Source organism: Acinonyx jubatus, chromosome B3 (assembly GCF_027475565.1).
Source record: "Acinonyx jubatus isolate Ajub_Pintada_27869175 chromosome B3, VMU_Ajub_asm_v1.0, whole genome shotgun sequence".
NCBI classification, from domain to species: domain Eukaryota; kingdom Metazoa; phylum Chordata; class Mammalia; order Carnivora; family Felidae; genus Acinonyx; species Acinonyx jubatus.
In genome coordinates this window covers 61,699,202-61,721,098 of record NC_069386.1, presented here as the reverse complement: position 1 = coordinate 61,721,098, position 21,897 = coordinate 61,699,202, and the positions used below count along the sequence as shown (strand labels likewise).

The 21,897-nt window shown below is 52.8% G+C and overlaps 1 protein-coding gene across 1 annotated transcript; it reads right to left on the bottom strand.

Moving 5' to 3' along the window:
• BMF (Bcl2 modifying factor) lies at positions 1-20,744 on the bottom strand. The gene is given in 7 exon segments (XM_027066916.2): positions 1-4,009; positions 16,003-16,163; positions 17,620-17,916; positions 20,095-20,181; positions 20,184-20,222; positions 20,608-20,663; positions 20,665-20,744. Coding segments are annotated over 7 exon segments (807 nt in total). The 5' UTR covers positions 20,730-20,744; the 3' UTR covers positions 1-3,907.
• Between the last annotated feature and the right edge of the window lie 1,153 nt (positions 20,745-21,897).

Below are 21,897 nucleotides of genomic sequence, written 5' to 3'. Positions count from 1 at the left end.
TGCTTTAAATGGTTTTATTAAAAATTGTACCAATTGATGGGGGAAATATATACACACACACACACACACACATATATGCATGTGAAGAACATAAAGCCGAACACTCTGTACAGGTTAAAAAACAACGGATCCCCATTCCCCTCCCTCTCTCTCCCTGTCTCTCTCTCAGAGGCAGAGTGCCTAGAACCCAGGACAACTAACCTGGGCTGAGCAAAATGCTACATTCTCACTGGGTCTCCCCCTGCAGCCCCTGTGGACCGAGGGATGGGGCAGCCCACTGGGCAACACTCACAGAGGAGGGAGAGGCGCTGGCCACTTGTGCAGGCAGCGGGGGCGCAGGGAGACCCGGAGCCTGTTCTCAGCACCTGTGCCTGCAAGGCTGGTGCATCTATGGAAGAGCTCGGCTTTCTGTGTTACTCCCTCAAAGCTCAAAGTCCCCACCAGCCGATGTGCCCCCTGCCCACAGTGTGCCCACAAGCCTCGAAGGCTGATAAGTTAACCCCTTCCTGGACTGAGTCCAGCCAGGGTTCAGCACCCAGAGGGCCCTGTAGCTTTTTGCAGCCCAGGCTGAACACTGATTCCCAGAAGCCCCGCTGAACCATGAAGGCAGAAGTCTTTCTGTTTTTGCTGCTCTCCACTCTCCTTACCCCCTCTTCATCAAGTCTACCAAACGACACAAGCTTGCCAGCTCTCAGTGTGCTCCTTGCTGACCAGGACAGGCACAGTGGCTCTCCAGCTCCCGGTGGAGGCCCTGGCTGACCATCCCAAACAACCCCCTCCCTGCCATGCCCCGGCTGGAGCCATCCTTGTATGAGGCTGGGCCATGGGGGGCAGTGAGACAAGTCAGCTGGGTCCCTCTGAGCACGCCTGACACGTAAGTTCTGGACACAGACCCACACCCCTCAGGGCTTGGAGAGGTCACTGGGAGGTGATCTTTCGCTCCCTTGGACTAAGCAGGAAAAGGCCACGGGGACAGCTCTCCAGCAGCCCAAACTTTGAAGCAGGCAAAGGCAGAGAGGCCAGGTCAGGTCCTCCAACCCACTGAAGGGGTCAGATGTCTGGCCTGGGTGGGGTTTTCTCCCAGTTCTGTCTACCAGCTTCCAGAAACCCCTACTCTAGGGTTTTGAATTAGAAGGGCTATTTTGACCCTGAATATCAGGCTTCCTCCCTCCAGGGCTTTTCTATAATGAAGGGAACATTTCCAGCCCCTCTCCCACCCCTCACCCTCGGCAAACCACAACAACTCCATAAGTCTTCAGCTGGTTACAGGTCAGGAGGCAGGTCAGAGTCTCCCTCCCTCCAAATCTGATTCTCCACCCCCTAACTACACACAGCCATGCTCCCGGGGGTGGGGGGATGGGGAAAGGGGGCCCAGAGGGAGGGATGTGTCTCCTGAGGCTGGACTTGAGGAATGTTCAGACCAACTCAGCAGGCCGAGGGGGAAGGGGCCAGTCTAGATCACTAGGCCAATTAAAAATAGCCAGCCAGGAGGAACCTCTCTCCTTCCTGGGGCTGTTTACCTCCTGGGTGTTTTTTGGGGAAGAGGAAGGAGGGGTTTAAAATTTTGCCCCAGCTTGCTTAGGATAGTGAGCTAGTTCCTGGCGTCACATAAAATGGAGACAGCTAGTCAGACCACCCTCCACCTGGCCCCAGGCTCAATGTTCAGGTGGGCTTGTCAAACTCTGGGCTCAGTTCTCAGGGCAGGCCACAGGACATCCTGCCTGGGCCAGCAAGATCTCTGAAGCTGATGGCTTTGCCTCTCGGCACCTAGAATATTTCTTTGCTCTCTCATTCAGCTTAGGTGGGAAGTCTACTAGGAGGGGTTCAAAGCGGCTGGCAGAAATAATCGTGGTTTTCTTATGTGTGCCACTGGAGCACACATCAGCACCCTGCCCGTCATAGTCTCGGTCCAGGAGAGGGGGGAAACGACACATGTCCGATGCACATCATAAAATGGCGTGGAGACACGCAAGAAAGGCTGCATTTCACAATGGTCAGCGTGTCCCAGAGCCGGTCTTCACCTGTTCCCTGGGCTCCTTCTTGTGAGCAGGAACCCATCTTCTTAGCAGACAAACCATGGTACACACCCTGAGAATGGAATTCTAGCCAAGAAGAGGTAATACCTCAGAACATCCAAGCAGAACAAAACAAAGGCTAATGCACAGTTTGAGGTCCTTCGCCTCAGGGCCACTGTGAGCCCATATGGCACCTTCGTGCAAATTAGGAAAGGCACCCCTTCCTCTGAGCAGACATGGCCCGACACCAGGGCATGTAGCCTGGCGGCCAGAGCATGAGCTGGACTTTAGCATCTATTCTCTTCTTCTGCAGGTGCCCTTGTGCAGTGAACAACCTGCCCAACTGTACATCCAGTAGATTAATGCTTCCTTCAACAGTACTGAAGACCTCCTCTCTGTAGAACTGGAGGAGCTTGGACTTGTTTAGAGTTAAGAGTCTACTTGGGCTCTTCCAATTTCCCTGGGGAGCCCTGAGGTCTTCTCTGCCTTTTCTTTGGGCCTTGGTTCACATTAGCACCAATGTTATCTTGTCGTACATATGCAAAAATTATAATTTAATTTCTGCGGTGTGTGGTTAACAGATTCCCCGTGTCTTTCCAGATTCCCCGCATCTACTATCACAGCTGCTAGACTGGCTGCTTTAAATTCTCTCCATTAGTGCCACAGCAGGGAGAGGAGGGAAGTTCAGAGGCAGCTGTGATCCCACGGAGCTCCAGAGCACGCCCTCCCGGCCTAGCTAGAAGCTGAAGGAAGACAGGAAACGTGTACCCAGCTCTGCCGTTTCCACACTCTAATCATTGTCGGTTACTCTAAAAGACACATTTCAGCTGACAAAGCCACTGTGCTGGCTTCTGCCTGTATCCCACTAGGTGTGAAAAAGGAATGGGGATAAGCGGGAGGAGGTATGTTGTTTCCAAGGAAACCAGGGGGTCTGGGTTCCTCGAGGGCTGACTCCTCTTATAGGTGGGATGGCCACCGCATTTCCCAGCCCCACCGTAATCCTGCCCCTTCATGCTCTAGAGTGCTGATCCTGGGGGAGGAAAGCGGTGTGTTGGCTGGCTCTTTTGAAAGAAGAGCTGACGAAGGCACCAGCTGCTGTCTGTGGCATGTTCATTGGCTATGTGGCTCATCCGTGGTTGACGCCCAGCCAGTCCCAGGCAGCTAGAGGTGGCAGAGGTTTGGCACATCGGGACCAATCCTGGGGCCTCTGGGCGAGACCAAGTAAGACTTGAGGCCCACCCAGAAGTTTGGTTCATTTTGCGTCATATGTGAGGGGGTCCTTGGAGAAACCCAACCCTCCCTGAGGTCTTGCTGGAGATGACAGGGGCTGGGCGAGAATCCCTGAGCCCTTGGGGCAGGCACTGGCTGGGCCAAAGGAGAACCCAGATACGGGGCTGGCGGACTGGCCTAGTGAAGTTGCTCAGCTGGAAAGCCCCTGGCTGAGGCCCTGGGGGATTGAAGGCAGTGTGACTGTCAGGTCTTGGCCCCGTCCACATCCACAGTAGAAGGCTGATAGTTTTGGTGCAACCAGGAGTCTAATCCAGTCTCCTAATTTCTTAACCAAGCTCCTAGGGGAAAACTACAGTCCACTCGCTGGAGAACATCACTACCTGGTCATCTTCAATGGCTCACTGAAGACTTGACTTGTCCGAGCCCTTGGGAGGTCCCACATCACAGACACATCAGCCTCTACTTCAACAGTGTTTGACAAAGGCCCTCATTCCTGGTGAGGTCCTGAACAGGGAAAGAGGTCTCACTTGGGTACGTCTTATGTACACAGAAACTTTTAAAATGCAAACACAAAACAGCAACGAATAAACTTCACAAGACGCGGGCTCAGTCCTCGCTGATGTCCTTCCTGTGGTGCCCCATGCGAGGAGGGCAGCCCAGCCTCACCTGGGACCTGCCCCATTCCTGTTCTCTTCTGCGTTCAAAGCCAGGTTGTGTAGGAAGAGGAGAATCTGCCACCACACTCGACGGCGGTTTTGCTGGTGCTGGAAGGCGGTGGGGGGGAAAAAAAATCAACATAATTCCTAAATGTAGCCTGTAGCCTTGATGACTCCTTATCATTCCCAATAAAAGTGCAGATCAACAAGTCTGAGGGCAGCACTTTAATCCTATCAGTACAGCAAACCCTGGGGGAGGGGGGATGGAATGGGAGGAGTGGCTGATGAGGAGGGGGAGATAGTTGAGTGCTCCAAAAACAATTGCAGTTTTAACATTAAAAAGAAAAGACCAGGCTCTTTATGCACTGTGCACAAGAGGATTAAACTTTTTCCCCTGCTTGCAGGATTTTCCAGAGTTTAGCCAAGTGCTGCTTTTAATCAGATTGGCTCCTGAGCCCCTCAAACCTCAGCTGCACGAACAACAAACTTTCTTCAGAAAGAAAGAGAAGTGCCCCCTCCCTCCCCCAACTCCAAAGTAACACAGAGAACAAGGGGGAAAAGGGGGGGAGTCTCCATCTGCAAGTGATTTGACACTGTGAAGGTCAAAGGGTTAATCTTCAATTTAAACCACACTGCTGAGGCAGCAAAAATCTGATTTCATCCAGTGCAAACACGCACACACATGGACACATACACACACACATACACACACACACACACACACACACACACACACACACACTTGTATGCCTGCCCTCTCTCCCTTCCCAGCATCTCCAGCTCAGTGCTGCCCTTTTTATAGCTGCTCTTGACAGTAAGCCATAAATAATCCCTCTTGGAGCGCTTTCCTACTGACTGGAGCCAATTAAACGTTAAGCAAGAACATACTTGAAAACAAAACAAAAACAAAGAATGCACACTACTCTCTGGGGGTTATCCCAGGTCCTACTGTCAGGCAGGGAAGCTGGGGGCAAAGGGCAGGGGTCAGTGGCTCTCAGATGGCTCTCAGGGGCTGGTGCCCCGCCCACACAGGTACCATGTCCCCGGGGGCCAGGGGAGGCCCCAAAGGGACTGGGGTGCTGGAAGAGGCTGTCTTTGTCTGCCAGGCAGGAGGACTGGATGGGGGCCCTCTCCACAGGGTCCTCAGTGGATAGGGGAATAAAAAGCTAGTGTGCAGGAGGAAGCCAGCACGGGCTGGACCTGGATTACTTCAGTAGCCGTGGCAGTGAGCATGTTCGTGTGAAGCGTCAGCAGAGCCGGGGCGCTTCTTAGGCTGTCTTTAATCACTGCCCCGGCCCCTACCAGGCAACTCCTCTCAGATGAAGAGCATAGGGTAAGTCAGTGGCAGAATGGAAAGTGAGCCCAGGTCTCCTGCCCCCTCAGAGCTTCATGGGCACGGCCGGCCCTGGCCTCCGGGACTTTCCCCCGGGGACCCGTGTGGGTTCCAAACAGCGCGGGTTCCGTTCACCCTACCTTAGGCCACAAAGGGAAGGGAGGTGAGATGTCAACTGAGGCCGACCTCAGGGCCCTGCTAAGGTAGGTGAAGAGGACGCCCCCTGTCTGGGGCAACAGCATGCCCCTTTCCCCCAAGGAAGGAAGCCTGGAAAACAACCCAGAAAGTTGGAGTCGCAGTTACTGCCAGGAGGGGAAATTGGGGTGTGCCACAGAGGAGTCCTGGCAGACTGTGCAGGAGAATGATGGCTTCCTTGTGTTTTGTAAACAAAGATGAGTAAAAAGAGGAAACACACCCGGCTTAACAAAATCTGGTTAGAGTAAAGTAGCGTGAAAACGAACTCAGCTGCAAAACCTGAAGACTCTGGCCTGCCTGCAGCAGCTGGGCAGAGCACCCCTCCTCCTGTTTCCCGCCCCCAGCTGCTGCCCAGGACAGGTGCAAAGGTCATTTGGCGGAACAGGAGGAAAATCCAGGAAAACACCGGTCCCCAGAGAGGCCAGTCTGCTGGAATTCCAAGTCTCTTCAGGTGCCTGTTTGAAAAGGCCAAGTAAGAATAACAACCACGATCATGACAAGAATAGTAACACTGAATGTAGCAGGCTGTGTTCTGAGTGTTTTACGTCCTTGTTTCTCAAAGCGTGGTCCATGGACCAGCAGCCTCAGCATCATCTGGGAGCTTACTAGAAATGCAGACCTACTGAATCAGAACGTGCATTTTTGACAAGATCCCCGGGGGACTTGGAGACACATTAAACTCCTTTGGCCTTCTCGACAACCTTATGAGGTTGCTATATACTCTCATCCCCATTTTACAGATGAGAACATTGAAAGAGTTAGGCAACTTGGCCACGTGGCTAGTCGGTGGCAGGGACTGAACTAAATCCAGACTACCTGGCCCTAGAGCAATGTCCTTACCCATTATCATTAGGTTCTGAGTGCCAGCATATACCTTTCTTTATGCCAAAGCAGACTCTCTCTCCTCCCCTTCTCTAAATCATATCAAAAGAGCTCAATGGCCAAGGAAGGGAGATTACAATTCTATGATTTGGGGCCTAGGCCAATCCCATTTATGTACGCCTCAGTTTCCCCCCAAATTCCCCTAATGGAGGTCACCTGCTGCCTGGGTAACTTCCTGGGGCCTGAGGCATCTGGGGATGAGGCAGTGCAGCATTCTCACTCCCATCATTTGGAGGTGTTGGGAGACCCAGAAACAGCTGTGGGCCAGAGAGCCCTGTCAGAATAGAAGGCTGAGGTCTTGCTGGGTGACACAGGCAGGCCTAGATACAGGAGGCAGGGCACATAGGCCCACCTTCGGAAAGGACCCAGGTCCCATGCTTCTGCCTGTGACAGGCCTCAGGGTACATGAATCAGCAAGGAAGGCACTGGGCGGTGGATGGTCCCTGGGCCAGGAATCAGAGGACCTGGCTGTAGGCTGGGATTTCCCACTAGCCTGTCTGTGAGTCCTCACTTCCCTAATAAGTGAAATGCAGGCACGGTTATTAGACCAGTGGTTCCCAAACCTGACTGTCACAGAATCCACTGAGGAGCTGTTATACATACAGAGTCCCAGGGTTCCACCCACACCAGCTAGTCAGAATCTCTATGGAAGGGGTCCAGGAATTTGTACTTTGAACAAATTCCCTGGGTTGACATTTTTAAAATCAGAAGTAACATTTATTATATATTTTAGTCATAAAAGTAATACATGTTAACTGTAGAAAAACTGGAACATACAAGACATGAGAGAGGAGAAAATAAAATCACTTGTGATCCTATGGACTAGAAGAAAACACTTCATGACTTAGTATTTTTTTTTTCGGTCTCCTTCAATCTCTTCCCATCAGAATAATGACTTGGCCAAGCAAGAGGTAAATCCTTCCCAGGTGGTTCTGAGGCAGCCAGGCCACAGACAGGCATTTGGAAACCACTGAGGTGCTTTCCAACCCTAAGGTCTGTGACGGGAAGTTTGTCATCCACGATTACCTTCAGCTGAGTCAAGCCTGCCTGTTGGAGGGTCTGGGTGGGCTTGGAGACCAGCAAGAGCAGGGCCTAGTAACCAGTGCACAGCCTCAGAAGTCCCTTCTCTGGGCATCAGCAGATGCCACACAAATTCTGCTTGGTCTTCTCTTGTCACAGGACAGCCCCCAAAAGGCCCTTTTCTGAAATGAACCAAGCTGCTTCATACCAAGACTATCAGAGAATCCCCTGGTTATGAGGAACAACAATAAATACAATATTTAAAAAAATTAAACAAAAGGAGAAAAAAAAGGCACGAAGGGAGGCCAGGGAGAGAAATAGTAAGGAGGAAGGAAATTGACATTCACTGAACAGGATGAGGAATACAAGAACACCAAGACACCAGAGAACACAGATCCTTCCAGGAGAAGGTGTGGAGGAGAAGGGCAGAAGGAAGGGGGAAGCAAGAAGGAGTATGCTTGGCCTCTGACTGTCAGGCACTTGGCATAGCACAGAGCATAGAATCTGAGATCAATGAATGCAACGTCCCATCCCCACCCCAGAGCAAGGCCCAACTCTCCCAAACTCAGCTTGCGCACCCCTCTAAGTCAGGGAACCTGCAAAAAAGCAGGGGTTCTCAGGATACATAGTCAGGGTACCCTCAGGGAGAGGGGGCTGAGGGACAGGGGATGGGATACTGCTGGGAATTTAAGCTTACACCAGAAGCCCTCAAAATCAGAGTTCAGAGGGTAAGACCAAGGCATGGAGGGAAAAAATGGAGGTGAATGGTCCAAGGGAAAGGGTCTCAATATAGTGGATAAAAATATCTTCTCTAGTTAAGACAGCACAGCCAGGCAGTGGAGACCTAGGGTTCTTCTTTGACCCCGGCCTGCTTTCTGGCTGTGGCCGGCAGAGGAAGGCAATCAGCTGACAAGTGTTCAAGTTACCCCCACTGTGCACAAGGTACGGCAAGTGACTGCACAGCCATGCATCCTGTGTACCAGGGAACTCGCAGGGACACACAGTAGGTACTCAACAAGTGCACGCTGGACCAACTACAGAAGAGTCAGCCTCGCAAGATAACCCACTTGTCTGAGGCCAGGAACAACTGATGTCTGGCCAGGTCTAAAGATGTACTTGATGTGATAGTATCAGCCTCTTGCCTGGGGAGAGGCCCAACTAGTAAAAGGCTTTTTTTTTCTTCTTCTTTTTTTTTTTTTTTTAAAAGAGCTGGCTGTGGTGTCTGACAAGGTTGGATTACACAAATCAAACTCTGTTTCATCCCACGTGGCCTCTGCCCTAAGCACAAAGAGCGTTCCCTCCCCTCCCCGGATAACAATCTCCCTCTGCCTCTCTCCCTCTGGATCCAATTCACACCCTCTGGGGGCTTTGTGTGTCACCGGTGTTCCAGATGCTCTAGCAAAAAGCTAATTTCACCCCAAAGAACAGAGGAAAGAGCAAATCTATGCTGTGGCCCCGCTTGAAAGGAACAGTGGCAATTTACCGAACTGACAGCAGTTTATAATATCTCATACTTAGAGTGCTTTCGTATCTTTCCATTTGCTCTTCACAAAGATCTGGGGACACAGGAAGGACAGGTGTGATCAATCCCACTTTACAGATGGGGAAACAAAGGCTCGGAAACATTACCCTAAGCATAGTCCGTTGGGAGGGGAGGTTATTTGGACCCCTGGCCTCTGACTCCAGAGCTACATTTTTCCACTAAAAGATTACAGTATGTTTATTCGCGTCATGAAAACAGTACTAACTTTTCAAAGAGAATCGCCACTGAACTGCTCCCCTAGTATGCTTAAAGACATTGTTTCCAGATCATTAACTATTTAGTAAGGATGCTGTGGACCAGAAAAAATAGACCTTTCAGAGGCAGAGCTAACTGAAGATCAAACAGAAATAAAGCCAAAAACTGCTCCGAAATGATAACTTCAGATCATGTTCAGAAACCACGCTCAGTTTCTTTAAAATGCAGAGTTTCATATACGCTGTTTTACAGGGAGACACACACTCTCCAAAGTGACGCTTTCCTACCTCGTCCCTTTACTGTCACACTCTAAACTCACCCTGGCAGGAGCTGAGGGAAAGAACCTTGCCACTGAGAACAGGAACACAGAGATAAGAGACACTTCAGGAAAATTCCACTTGAGAGAAGTCGAGAAGATATTTTTGTTCAATTCAGCAAGCTTTTATCGAGCACCCAACCGAGCTAAGACTTTCGAAGGACGCAAAGATGAGCAAGATGTAAACTGTCCTCAATTATTTTCCAATCTGAGGGAAGAAAACAAGAGCAGAGAACCAAGTTTTACAGGAGGCAGAGCCGGGTCAGGGCAGTAAGTGGGCGTCCCTCAGGCTCTTGTTTTCTAGGAGGTTCCCGCTGAGAGCAGAGGTAGGTAGCGGGAAGACCGTGGTTTTAGGATGAGTCAGAGCTGTATGGCTCCCAGTGCAGCCACTTACAGTGTGACTTGGGCATGCTGTCTCCCTTCTGGGAGCCTCAGTTTCCTATAAAATGGGGACAATGGGCTCTAGAAGTACGAGGTTGCTGTGGCGATCAAACGAGAAAAGTATATGTACGGCCTTGGCCTGGTGGCTGCACTGAACAGCTCTCTCTCCACAGTGAGCACAGGGAAAACGCGGGCCCCCACTTAACCTTGCCGAGCACTTCCCTCAACACCCTGTGCTCAGAGCGCCCGCCCTGGGAGCGCTATCTTCTCAACAGACTTAGGAAGTCCTGGGGAAATCCCTGACTTTTCGCTCTGAGATGGGCCAAGGCAGCTAGAGACAGCTGGGGCCCAGAATTCCAGGCTGCCAAGCTGAGCAAAGGATTCTGAAACCCACAGGGCAGCCCCTTGGGTCCAGGGGCCCACTGCCCCGGAAAGCTTCTGACCCAGACGCAGGAGGAACGAGCAACGTGGCAAAACAGAAAAAGAAAAAAAATACCCCTCGCCAAGAGCTTCCTCAGCGCAGCCAGCAGTGCTACTGGGACGGTGAAGCCACTGACTGCCACCGTGGCAACACCAATCCCTTCTTCAAGGAAGAAACGGCAGCCTGGGGCCAGCCGGTTCTCAGTGGAAGACAGGAGGGCTTCCTCTAATGCAATTGAAGGCCACTGGCTTCAGCCACTGGGGAATGGTGGGAGAGGAGGGACGGGCTATGTGCCCCTCCACATCCCCAGAGCCTTGTGCTGCATCTCCACAGCCTCTGGGGGCGGGAACCATTGGGGCCCTCACCTGGCTTCCCACAGCCTGAGAACTCCTCCATGGGAACTACTGAACAACTTCTAAAGAACTCACGAAGCAACTCTGGGGTGTGTGCTCTGGCCGAGAGTGAGGGAGAGAGGGGACTGAGGAGTGGCAGATCCGTTGTACATCTACAAGGCTGTGGAGGAGGAACCCCAAGGCTCTGACTCCCAAATTGGGGCCTTGGCAGCCGGCTGTTCTTGTCCTGCCTGGGGCCAGTTCCCTGGACAGGACAAGGCAAGCTAAGCATGGAAGAAAGCTGGACCCTCCTCTTCACCACATACACTGACTGTTCTCGTTCTGGTCAGGGAGCATGCCCTCTTGGTTGCCAGACATGATCAAAAGGCAAACCAAAGATTTTTCTTTATTCTCCTTTTCTAGTACCTCTCCCAACCCCTCCTCTCCCATCACCCCCCCCCCTCACCCCTAAGGAAAAAAACAAAAAAAAAAACAAAAACAAAAAAAAACCCAACTCCCATTCCCAAGGCCTGGCTTTGGTGGGGAGGGAGTGAACTATCCGGAACTACAAGGCCCTTCTCCTGGAAGAGAGAGTAGTCAGGTGCAGAGTTGTGTGGGGAACTCGGCCTCTAGTCAGCCACGCTGATGACTCAGAAGCTAAATATAGTGAGCGATATAAACAGAGCCAGCCACAGAGCAAACACAGGGCCCCCAAGCCCCGGCCTGGCTCTCACGCACAGAGGCCCTCCACGGCCCCTCCCCCAGTCTCACTCTTCCCCAGGCGCCCTCCTAGGTAGACCTCCCACTGCTGGAACAGAGGCTGGCTCCACAGAGACCTTCCCACTTTAAGGTCAAATCTCTGGGGCTCCTGCCCGGGGCTGCCACATCTAGGGCCTGAACAACCTCATTAGCCACAGCCTGAGCCCCCAAAACCACTCAGCAACAAGGAGGGCATCCCAAAGGGTCAGGAAGCACTCAAGGGCACCCTGAACAAAGGATCCAGGCTGTTGGCAGATGTAAACACCACTCTGGGTACAACTTCCAAATGAGCTCCCTAAGAACTATAAAGACAGGTCCAAGCAAAATCCTAACATCATCTTTTGACACATTTCCCAAAGTGTTAAACTGCCCACACCTTAATAGTTATATGTATTACAATCTCCAATGGGCTTTCACATCTGCTCTGCTGGGTATCAGAAATGAAGGCTCAGAGAAGTTAAGTGATTTGCCCATGGACACAGAACTCATAAGTGACAGAGGTAGGATGTGAACTGAGGTCTGCCTCTAAGTCTAGGATCCTTTCTGTGATATTACAACTAAAGATAGTTTTTAGTGAGTGGCTGAAATTTTCCTCAGAGGGCATTTTCCAGAAAGTCTAATCACTATTCAAAGACTTTCTAGACCTGACTATTCTCAATGAAACCACTCTTGGTCCAAGTGAAAAAGCCATTTCCGACTTAAAGAATTCCAATGCTCCTGTAGCTTTACTCACTCAATGGTTTACAGTAGCTACTTGTTTTGAGGATTCTTGGGTTCTTAACACTGCCCAGAAATACCCTCCATAAATTTCAAGATAGCGCTGCTGGGACAAGAGAGGACAGCAGCAGCTACTATCCATTCTTCGGCCCATGCTGGAGGAGACCATGGCAGGTGGAATGAAAAGAAACCAGAACCCACACCTTCTGGCCAGAGCAGCCCATGAACACAGTGAGGGAACAAACCTGTACCTCCTCTTTGCTGCTGAAGCTGGACAGACACAAAAACACCAGGGCACCTTCACAGAGCCTGAGTCAAGGCAGACCATGGTCAGCAGACCACAAGAAGTCACCTGCTACAGAGCAACAAAGAGAGGAAAGTTCTATTCCTGGCCCAGTCAAAGGAAGATGGGGCACGTGACCTGGTTTGGAAAGGCTTTTGCTTCCAATCACTTGGCCTCCACCTCTCTTGCTGCTTTGGAGACCCAAAGAGCTGACAGCAAGCACCTCACTGACCCTGATCTTCTGCCTTCAAAGCCTTGCCTTTCCATCTATTGGAGCCACCCAGAACTGATCAGTTGGGTAATGGAGCTAGAAGCCCATCCTGTATGCTCCCTAGGAAGCATGTTGGGAGGGCTTATGGCCAGCAAAAACTGACATCCAGTGGAATTTGCAACCGTTTGAATCTGAGGTCATGGCACTCAATTTGCCATAATGCCATCCGACAAAGCACTACCCGGTCATCGTACCCCACCCCCACGCCCTCTGGTCCACATCTCCTAGGAAGAAGGCTTCCCCTGATACAGAAAAAGAATAACTGAGGTCCGTAACCAGGGACAAAAAGTGGGAGCTCACACTCCCTACAGGACTCAGGGACCAATGGCCACGGTCTGGTCTTTGGACACCATTCCAGACCTAAGGAGAAAGGAAATGGCCAAGCCCACTCAACGTCTTACTGCGTCTTGAGTTGTGTTTCTTGGCTTTCTAAACTCAGCCTGTAATGATGAGGAATGACCATTCTTTGAGGAGAAACAAATGAGGCTGAGTCCTACAACTGAACAGCATGGACACCAATGTCTCTGTGCAGGGCAGGTGGAGGGGAGCTCAAGGCAGGCAGCTCTGCTAAGGGATCAGCCTGATGGGAGCAGTGGGAAAAGCACTGTGAACTGACAAGAACAAATGTGAGAGATGATCAAGCTTATAGACAGACAAAAGGAAACTAGCATTAAAGAGTACCTACTGTGTCTCTGGAACTTTCATTGGTATTTTCTCACTTAATCCTCACAATAAAATTCTGTGGTATTAGCTCTAATTCACAGAAGAGGTGCTACACTTGGCAAGGTCAAGTGCCTTCCTGATGGCTAGCAGGTGGCAGGGCTGGTATTCAAATCTGGGCCTTCTGACTTTGGACTCAAAGCCTAGAGACTTAAATTTAAAAATCCTAGTAACTCAGTTTCCTTGCCTGCAAAGATTAGGGAAGGGAAGAGAGAAAGAAAATAAAAGAATGTAAGAGTCACAACAGCACTTTCAAGATATGAAATAGTAGACTGGTTTATGTAATAATCAAGGTCAGAAAATGACTCACTTCTTAAAACTAGCTGCTAAGGGGCGCCTGCCTGGGTGGCTCAGCGGGTTAAGCGTCTGACTCTTGATTTCAGCTCAGGTCATGATCTTGAGCCCAGAGCCCTGAACCCCATGTTGGGCTCTGCACTGACAGTGCAGTACCTGCTTGGGATTCTCTCTCTCTGCCCCTCCCCCACTCTTGTGTAGGTGCATTCACGCGCCCCTCCCCCCAAATAAATAATCTTTTAAAAAGAAAAAAAAAAACTAGCTACTAAAAGTTCCTCCGTGTGCCAGTGTTCCATCTGCCTGTGGCTAGCATCCTAGCGCTTTCTGCAGGATGAGCTCCTGGAGAAGGTCTGTGAGCAGGGTTAGTGGGGAGGACAGGGTTAAAAGCAAGAGGATTCCACAGACAAAAAGATTGGTTCTCTCTGTAATGGAAAATTTGGGAAAACCAGCTCTGGGCTGGAAAGGCTTAGCTGACCAGCCTCCTGCCACGGTGAGGTAGGAGTAGACAGCAGGCAGGAGGGGGAGGGGCACAGGGAACTCAGGAACCAGTTTTGGGTGAGGTGCAGAGCAGGAGAGACGGTTCTCCTTCAGCTCTGCTGCTCTGCCCCTCCCCCAGGCTGGGGCGGCTCTGGCTGATAGCTGAAAGCTGCCCTCCGAGAGGCAGCCCTGGACTGGGGGAAATGATGCCAAGCTGCAAAGAGCAGGGTCAGACCTTGGGATGAGGACCGTCTCCTCTCTTTCAGGACTGAGTTAGCAAGAAAGGGCCCTGGGCAATGTTCTAGTCCTATCCTCCCAGCCTGCCACCAAGCCTACAGGGACTCACCAATGGAGGGAGGAATATTCTGGGAAACAACTGTTGAGAGAGATGAGGTCTCCTGGGAATAAAGAAAGCTACCTTCCAGACACTCCTGTAGATGAGTCCAGGAGACCCCCAGCTCCCATGTCCTCTAGCAGCTCCAGCACCGGGACTGGAAGCTGTGAGCTGGTCTCAGCCATCGGCCTGTACAACCAGGCTAGAGTGAACGGGCAGGAAGAAGGCCAAGAGCCGGAAATCCAGAATCAGAGTGAGTCCACACGTGGACTGAAGGGAGGACTCAAAGCCAAGTTTCCAGAAAACAATCAGCGGAGGGACTGGGGACTGGAGCGTGGGGCCAAAGGAGGAGGCTAAGCTGCCTTATTATCTAAACATAGGGCCACTCTCTCTTCCAGATCACTGAGGGACTGGGAGAGCTGACCAGGACCAGGTCTAGCCCTAGATTTCCCTCAGAACTCTTTGGCAGAAGGCACTAACCATATCTAACCCCCGGCGGTCTGTTCTCAGGAGACCAGGAGACCAAAAGACAACTTCTCTTTCTCCTGGTGCTGGCAGTGGTTTGGCCCATAAGTCAAACCTACTCTGATCCCCTGAAGTTACCCATCTAACCTCAGGGTCTGCCCAAGAGTGATGAGATATTTATTCTCTTGATTTCCAGACACACGTGCACACACACACACACACACACACACACACACTGCTGGGACAGTCCCAGAGGTAGGGAACATGTTCATTTCCAGGTGGCGTGCCTTTGCTTCAGTGGTGGTTGTACTAGCACAGATTCAGCTTGGGCTCCTCTCCCTGCCTTGGCAGCCATCCAGAAAGCCAGCCCAGAGAGGAAGGGTTAAGTGTCTGGGGGCCGGCCCAGACAGCGGCTGCAGAGCAGGGCAGCCTCCAGCCCGTGGCACGGAGGGCTCCTCCAGCACGAGCCTGCCAGCCGCCGCCTTTGTTGATGGACTCTGCCACATGCTCGACTGACACGCGATGCTCCGCCCTGGCGGGGCTGGTGCCAGGCTGCCGGCCAAGCACCGGGCCGCCAGTCTGGAGAGCCTCTCCGAGGTTCGCTCTCCAGAGTCCCAGGTCCCGGTTCCCAGACAGAGACAATGAGGAGCAGCCTCCCCAGCTGGAAAGTGTCAGGTTACAACCGGTTCCACCACTTTCCCCCACTCAGGCCCATCCCTCGGCCTTGGTTACCCAGTTCCCCGCTGCACCTCAGCCAGGCACCCCCAACTGTCCAGTTTCACTGCAGCACCCTGAAAATCTTCCCCTTGGGACTGTGAGGGACAATCTCCCAACCTGGCCTCAAGAAGACACAGTGTGTTGAGCAAGGCTGAGGAAAGCCACCCCAGGCCCTAGGAGAGATTGTAGTGTCTCTTGACAAACCGTGGGACAAATTGCTATTATGAAGCCCAAGCTGACAGAGGGCAGGTAACCAAGGTGGAGCTCAGAGATGAGGGCAAGAGTACTCAGCCAGTTGGGCCCATCCAGTTCATGGGGATCATAATAGCCAAGGCCAAAACTCTGGGACCATATCCTCGAGGCCTGGCAGAGACAGAGTTGCTGAGGCAGGTCCTGGCCCCCCAGCCCCAGCAGACTCTCCCCCCGCCCCAAGCCCCCATGCCTACTTGCTGCATATGAAGCCGATGGAACTGGTCTGCAATGCACTGAAGCTTTCGGGCAATCTGTACCTCTGCTCGATGCTGCCAATGCCCTTCAGGGGGCTGCTCACCAAGGGGCAAGCCTGCAGGGAAACTGGCAGGGAGAGGGAGCCGGTAGCCAGCGTTGCCTGCAAAGACAGAGGGCCCACATCTCAGCATTCTCCACGACTGTACCACCTACCCCGTGCCTAACACTCCTGGCTGAGACTTTATTGGGGTGCTCCACCCAGTTTGGATAGCCTAACCTGCCTGTTACCCAAGCGTTGAAAAGCTGATACTCAGAGAACAGGAGAGAGTGGTCCTAGCCTTCCCTGTAGTTCTCTAGTCACAGGCAGTGCCAGGGCAGAAGTAATATGCATGGGTGAACTTGCCAGCCCTCTGTCCTTATTTACCAAGCTACGCTTGACCACAATTTATTTTTCATGCAGTAGCAGGTTGAAGCTCTATTCTGGAAAAGCACTGGAGGCAGTTCTCTAGAGTTCCTAGGTTGAGCAAAGCAAGGGAGAGAAAGAGAAAACCAAAATGTGCCTTCGCTTTTGCCTCTGGCTGGGCTCAGGTCCTGGAGCCCTGGGCAATAGAACTAAAACTAGGGAGAGAAAACTCCTCAAACCCATTGGATAGCCAAGTTCCTCTCTGGAGGAGCCCCAGGCCAGACCGCAAGACCTGGAGACCAGCGCTGCACCCTAACCAAATGCTGGCAATCGAGCTGCCGCTAGGGGTGCCCGCCTGCCTCCTCCCTCTGTTCCTTCTTCCCTGCCGGCCGGCCGGGCTTATCCATCTTCCCAGACTCCCGAAAGAACTACGGGGTAGCTCCCTCCAGGAATAACTGTAGCGTCTCTTCAATATGCTCCATCAGACATAGCAAGATAGCTTCTGAACCCTTCTTCTCCCTCCATAAGCTTTGTGCTAAAAGAAGAAAGAAGACTGAGTGTCTAACACTGTGCCTTTGCCAGAGGAGGGACATGTTACTCATAAAACAAACCATTTAAGCCCACAAATGAAGGGGTCTTGTCTGATCGAGCCTTGGAAACAGCCCCTCTGCTGGCACTGAGCCCAGGCAGGCCCAACCTCTTTCTCCAGTTCCCCTTCCAAAGCCCAGAAAGTCCCAAGTGACACCTTGTGCCTTCAAAAACCTTCCCTCCCAGAAAGGGCTGGGTTTTTCCCTTCAGGGTCAACAGCGAGTCACAGATCCCGTAACCCTCTCCAGGGCAATGTTGGCCAATTGGCAGAAGGCATAGCACTACCAGGACACAAAAGGTTGGGCCACGCAACTGGCCACAAGATGTAAAAGCTGAGGCCCAGGTACCCTCTCTCCGACCCAAGAAGACACCATGGACCCAAGGATCCCTGCAGAAAGGGACAAAAAGGCAGAAATAATGGCATAGCAATTTGCTTTTGTTGGTGCCCATGGAGCACAGGTGAAGAGCATGAACAAGCAGAGAAGCACGGTGACAAGAGTCGAGGAATCAATAGCCCCTGCGGCTCAATTGGGGAAGGAAATAACAAAGCGCAGGTTTGGGGAGGGGAAGTCCCCTCTTTTCCCCCATTCTCTATGGGAGGAGTCCTGAGGCTAAGAGCACTCACCATAAAAGAGTCGCTGGGGTTCTTCGGTCACCCCACAAGGCAGCATGACACCCTGACTCGGGGAGGCCGGACTGAGGGTCTGGGTGGCCTTGTCTTCCTGGCTGGTGGGTCGAAGCCCAGGACCACAGCAGTGGGTGAGAGGGAAGAGCTGCAGATGGCTGAGGGGGCAGTCCAGCTGGCTCTGGGCAAACAGGTTAGCAGACAGCAAGCTCCCAGGCTGGGTCCCCGGCTCCCCATCCTCTGGCTGGAACACATCATCCTCCAGCTCCTCCACACACTGAGGCGGCTCCATCTCCCCTGCTGGGGTGCAATGCAGGCATCTGGGGTGCTGTCCCCTGCCCGAAGGCCGAACCTGAAGGACTCCCCCTTTCCTTTCTCCTTTCCCTTCTACCTGGGGGGAAGTGGGGCCCGATACTGATGACAAACGACCTGGTGATAAAGTACCACTGAGGATGACACCCTCCCCAAATGTGGCCTGCCTCACTGCTCAAGGAGGCTCCACACCTCCTCCCTGGGCCTTCCCAGAGCCACTCCCACCTTGGCCTTTTCTTCTGACCCGGGCTGGTTCTGGTCATGAAGTCTGACTGCTATTGACTCTGAGCAATAGCAGAGGCATGATCAACCACGGCAAGTACTCAGGACACCCGGGGAAATGTCAACAAGACTAGGCCCTACGAGTGGCTGTGGGAGGGCAGAGGGTGCTGTGACTGGCTGTACACACAGTGGTCACTACACACACACACACACACACACACTCACTCACTCACTCACTCACTCACTGCCCTGAGAAGTAACCACCAAGCTCTCATCCCAGTCTGAGCTGAGCTCCAGGCTCAGCAGCAAAAACAAAAGCCAGCAATCCGAGGGCAGCCAGGTTCCCTCCAAACCTGCTAGGCCCCGCCCAGCTGCCCATCTCCTCTAGTCTCCACCCCCTGCTTGCTCAACACAACAAACAGGCTCCACGCTGTGGTAAGAGTGTGTCCTGGAAGAAAGGGCAGAAAGACCCAAGTTAGACACTGCCCTCACAGCAAAGGGGAGCTGTCTGCCCACCACAGCTTGGCCTAGATGGTAGGTCCAACATCCGGCAAAGTGGCCAGCCTCCCCCACACCAGCTCACTAGCCTCCATGACTACTCACGAGTCTCCATGACTTCAATCTTCTTTTCCCACAGCCTACCATTCCTGTCAGCGCTGAACGTGAGATTGGTATAACCTTCCTCACAGAAGGAAGTGAAATTCAGCCCTCTTTCTGTGACCTCACTCACTGCCTGTATACTACTCAGGTTGTTGGCATGAGTTTCTTGGTGATAAAGAAGTTCCTCCTGCTCCACCTGATGGCTCTTGGAAGTCTGAGTTTGGAGCCACCCAGCATCTTAGCTCCCAACTCAGCCCCCTACACACACAGGAGGAACCTGTTAGGACCCCTGGGGCAGCCCGCAGCAGCAACTACCTGAATGGTTAAGGATACAGAGGGACACTGTCACTGCCAGACTCACTGAGCGATCCCCTGGGAATTTTGTCTCTCCGTCTCTTGCCTTTGAAGAACAAGCCAAATGGTCTGTGGCTTGGTAAAGTACTTAAAGGAATCTCAGTTAAATTCAGAATCTTGGCTTTCCCAAATGCAAGCTCTCTCTGAGGTGCTTGCTTCAACTCCCTCCATCCCAACCAGTCCATGAGCAATGTGTGATCCTATCTTTGTCCTCTTCCCTGGTGAGGAGACGCCCACTCGGATGGCAAAACAGGCATGTGGTGTTCTCTGGAAAGTGTTTCCCAAAGAAGGGTAGGAGATCTTCAGCTTATCAGCACCAGGAAACAAAGTTTCCGGCTGAAAGGACAGAGCGCTGTCTTGCCAGTCACCTGGCAGGGGCTCCCCTCCTGCCCTCAACCTTCTCTCTACAAGCTGGCAATCCCAGCCTAAGAAGGGGCCCTCCAAAGCTAATCACAAGCAGGAGTCATTGTCTTGGTTCTTCCTTTGAAGCCAGCCACCTCCCCCTCCCCCTCCCCCTCCCAGCAAAGCCCCAAAGTTCAAGCCTTGCCTGGACTGGACTGTGGGGGAAATGCAGCCATAGGGTGTGTCTCTGCAAGCCCTGGGGACCTTACCCATTCTCCACAAGAACTGCAGGTGACTCTTCTGTAAGTGGGAGCCTCCAGAGGGGAGCTGGGCAAGGTCAAGTGTAAACTGGGATACTGTAAAGAGACCCTCTACTCCCCTTGTTGAGAAGGTGATGTCCAAACTGGTAGGAGGAGCACACTTCCTGAGAGCACTGCCTGGGAAGGCTTTATTCCTAGCAAGGGGAACCAAAGCGCTCTGGAGCCATCCCAGCCCCTAAGGGCTCTAACAGGGATGCTGAATTTAAGACTCCTCCTCCCAGGAGAAGGCAGTAGCCACGCACTCTGAACTTCGACAAGAGCTAAAATTTGGGAACGCACACATACAAGCATACACACTCACGCAACCACACAACACACAGCAGACCTGGGTGACTCCAGGAGAGAGTCTCAGCCTCCGAGTCGTGATGCCAGGGCTCCGCGCCAGGGTCCAGCGTGACGAGCACTCGGGGGCTTGGCGCCCAGACTCAATTGGGAAGGAGGGAAAGAGCCCAGCTGTTAAGGAGAGGAGCCTTCAGACTCCGCAGAGAGGCAGGACGCCCCACAACTCCCTGTCCTACCCCAAAGTCAGATCCAGAGGCAGGGCCGTTCGCGGGAGCCCAGGTCTGCTCAGCAGTGAGCCGCAGGTTCCCCTACCCACCTGGACCCAACTGCTTGCGGTCTTAAATGCTACTACCCTCAAGTTCCCTCGTGGAGCAGAGCACTAGATGAGGGTTCCGTACCCCGTTCCCGTACCCCAGCACTCCAGTCCTTCATGGTCACCCCACACGCCCGCAGCCCAACCCTTCCCGGGCCCCTAAGCGCAGCACGACTCCACTCCCAACTTCCCCGAGGAGGTGCGATCCAACTCCGCCCGGTCCCCGGCCGCTGGCGCGCTCACCGGGCCGCGGCGGGTGGCGGGAGGCGCTGGCAGGGGCGGCAGCGGCAGCTGGCGGGCTGGCGCGGGAGGAGGCCACTGTGCACCGCGCGGTATTGTTTCCAAAATACGCCCGCTCGGGGCATCCCGCAAACAGCTGATGAGGCCCCGCCTCCAGCGCGTCATGCCCACGGCTGGCCAATGGCGAGTGGAGCCCCAAGTCCCGGGCTGGGCGGCTGCCAGGGACGGTCACGAATGTACGAACCTTCCCTTGGAAACATTGCAAGGGGCCGAGCGAAATTCCGGCTCCCATCAGAAACGCAATTGGAGCGCCATAGTCCGAGCAGATTCCGTTCCTAACGCAAGCTGGGGAAGGGCTGGAGAGTCCCTGAGTCCTCTCTATTAGAAGAGAGAGGGGGCGCCAAAGTGACTTTTATCTTCTTTTTCTCGGGAATGGCCGGAATAATTACCGAGCGTACAAACCGGAGGGGAGGAAAGCCGGAAGCTTTTAGAAGCGTCTGGCGGTGTCCGCTGGGTGCAAGGTGCGGGTCCCTGTGGATCCCGGCCTGGTAGCAAAGCACCCTCCCGCCTGCCTAGGCTGTCAGAAAAAACTCCAGGTGCAAATCTGTAGGAAGCATGAGAACACGTGTGTCTGGCGCTGTTAGTGGGTGACATTCAGATCAAACACATCCAAAGGGACCCTCGTGTCTTCTTCTTGAGCATCTGGCTGAGGAGAGGAGAGACCAGGAATGCAAGGGCTGCTTGAGCAGTTGACACACATCCTGTTTATGGCAGCGTCCAGAGGTGGTCCTGGTTGTTGCCAAGAGAGTAATGTGTCCTGCAGATCTCGTACTCTCAGTGCGAGAGTCCCCAGGCCATTTCTCATGTATTGAATACCTACATTGTGCCAGATACTGAGTTAGGAGCCAAACACCTGGTGCCTGCCCCCAGGGAGCTTGCAGTTTACTCAGAGGAAAAGATCGGAAAATCATGGAATGTGATATGAAATGTGTTAATGTTCAGGGACAGTGACTACCCGGAAGGGGCAGAAAAATTCAGAATGCAAAACACTGGGGAAAGCTTCAGGGAGACGTCTTTTGAGGTGGGCCTTGAAGGATGGGGACATTTTTCAATAAAGAAAACAGACCAAGCAGCCCAGGCCTGGCACAGCAGAATCAAGTGCTGAACTGGCGAATCTGTCCTGGGAGCACGGCAGGCTGGATGAGGGGTCATGGGGTGCACCCCAAGGTTTGGGAAGGCTGGGCATGGACAGGTAGATTCAGGTCAGAGTACACAGGTGTCCCTGCAATTCCA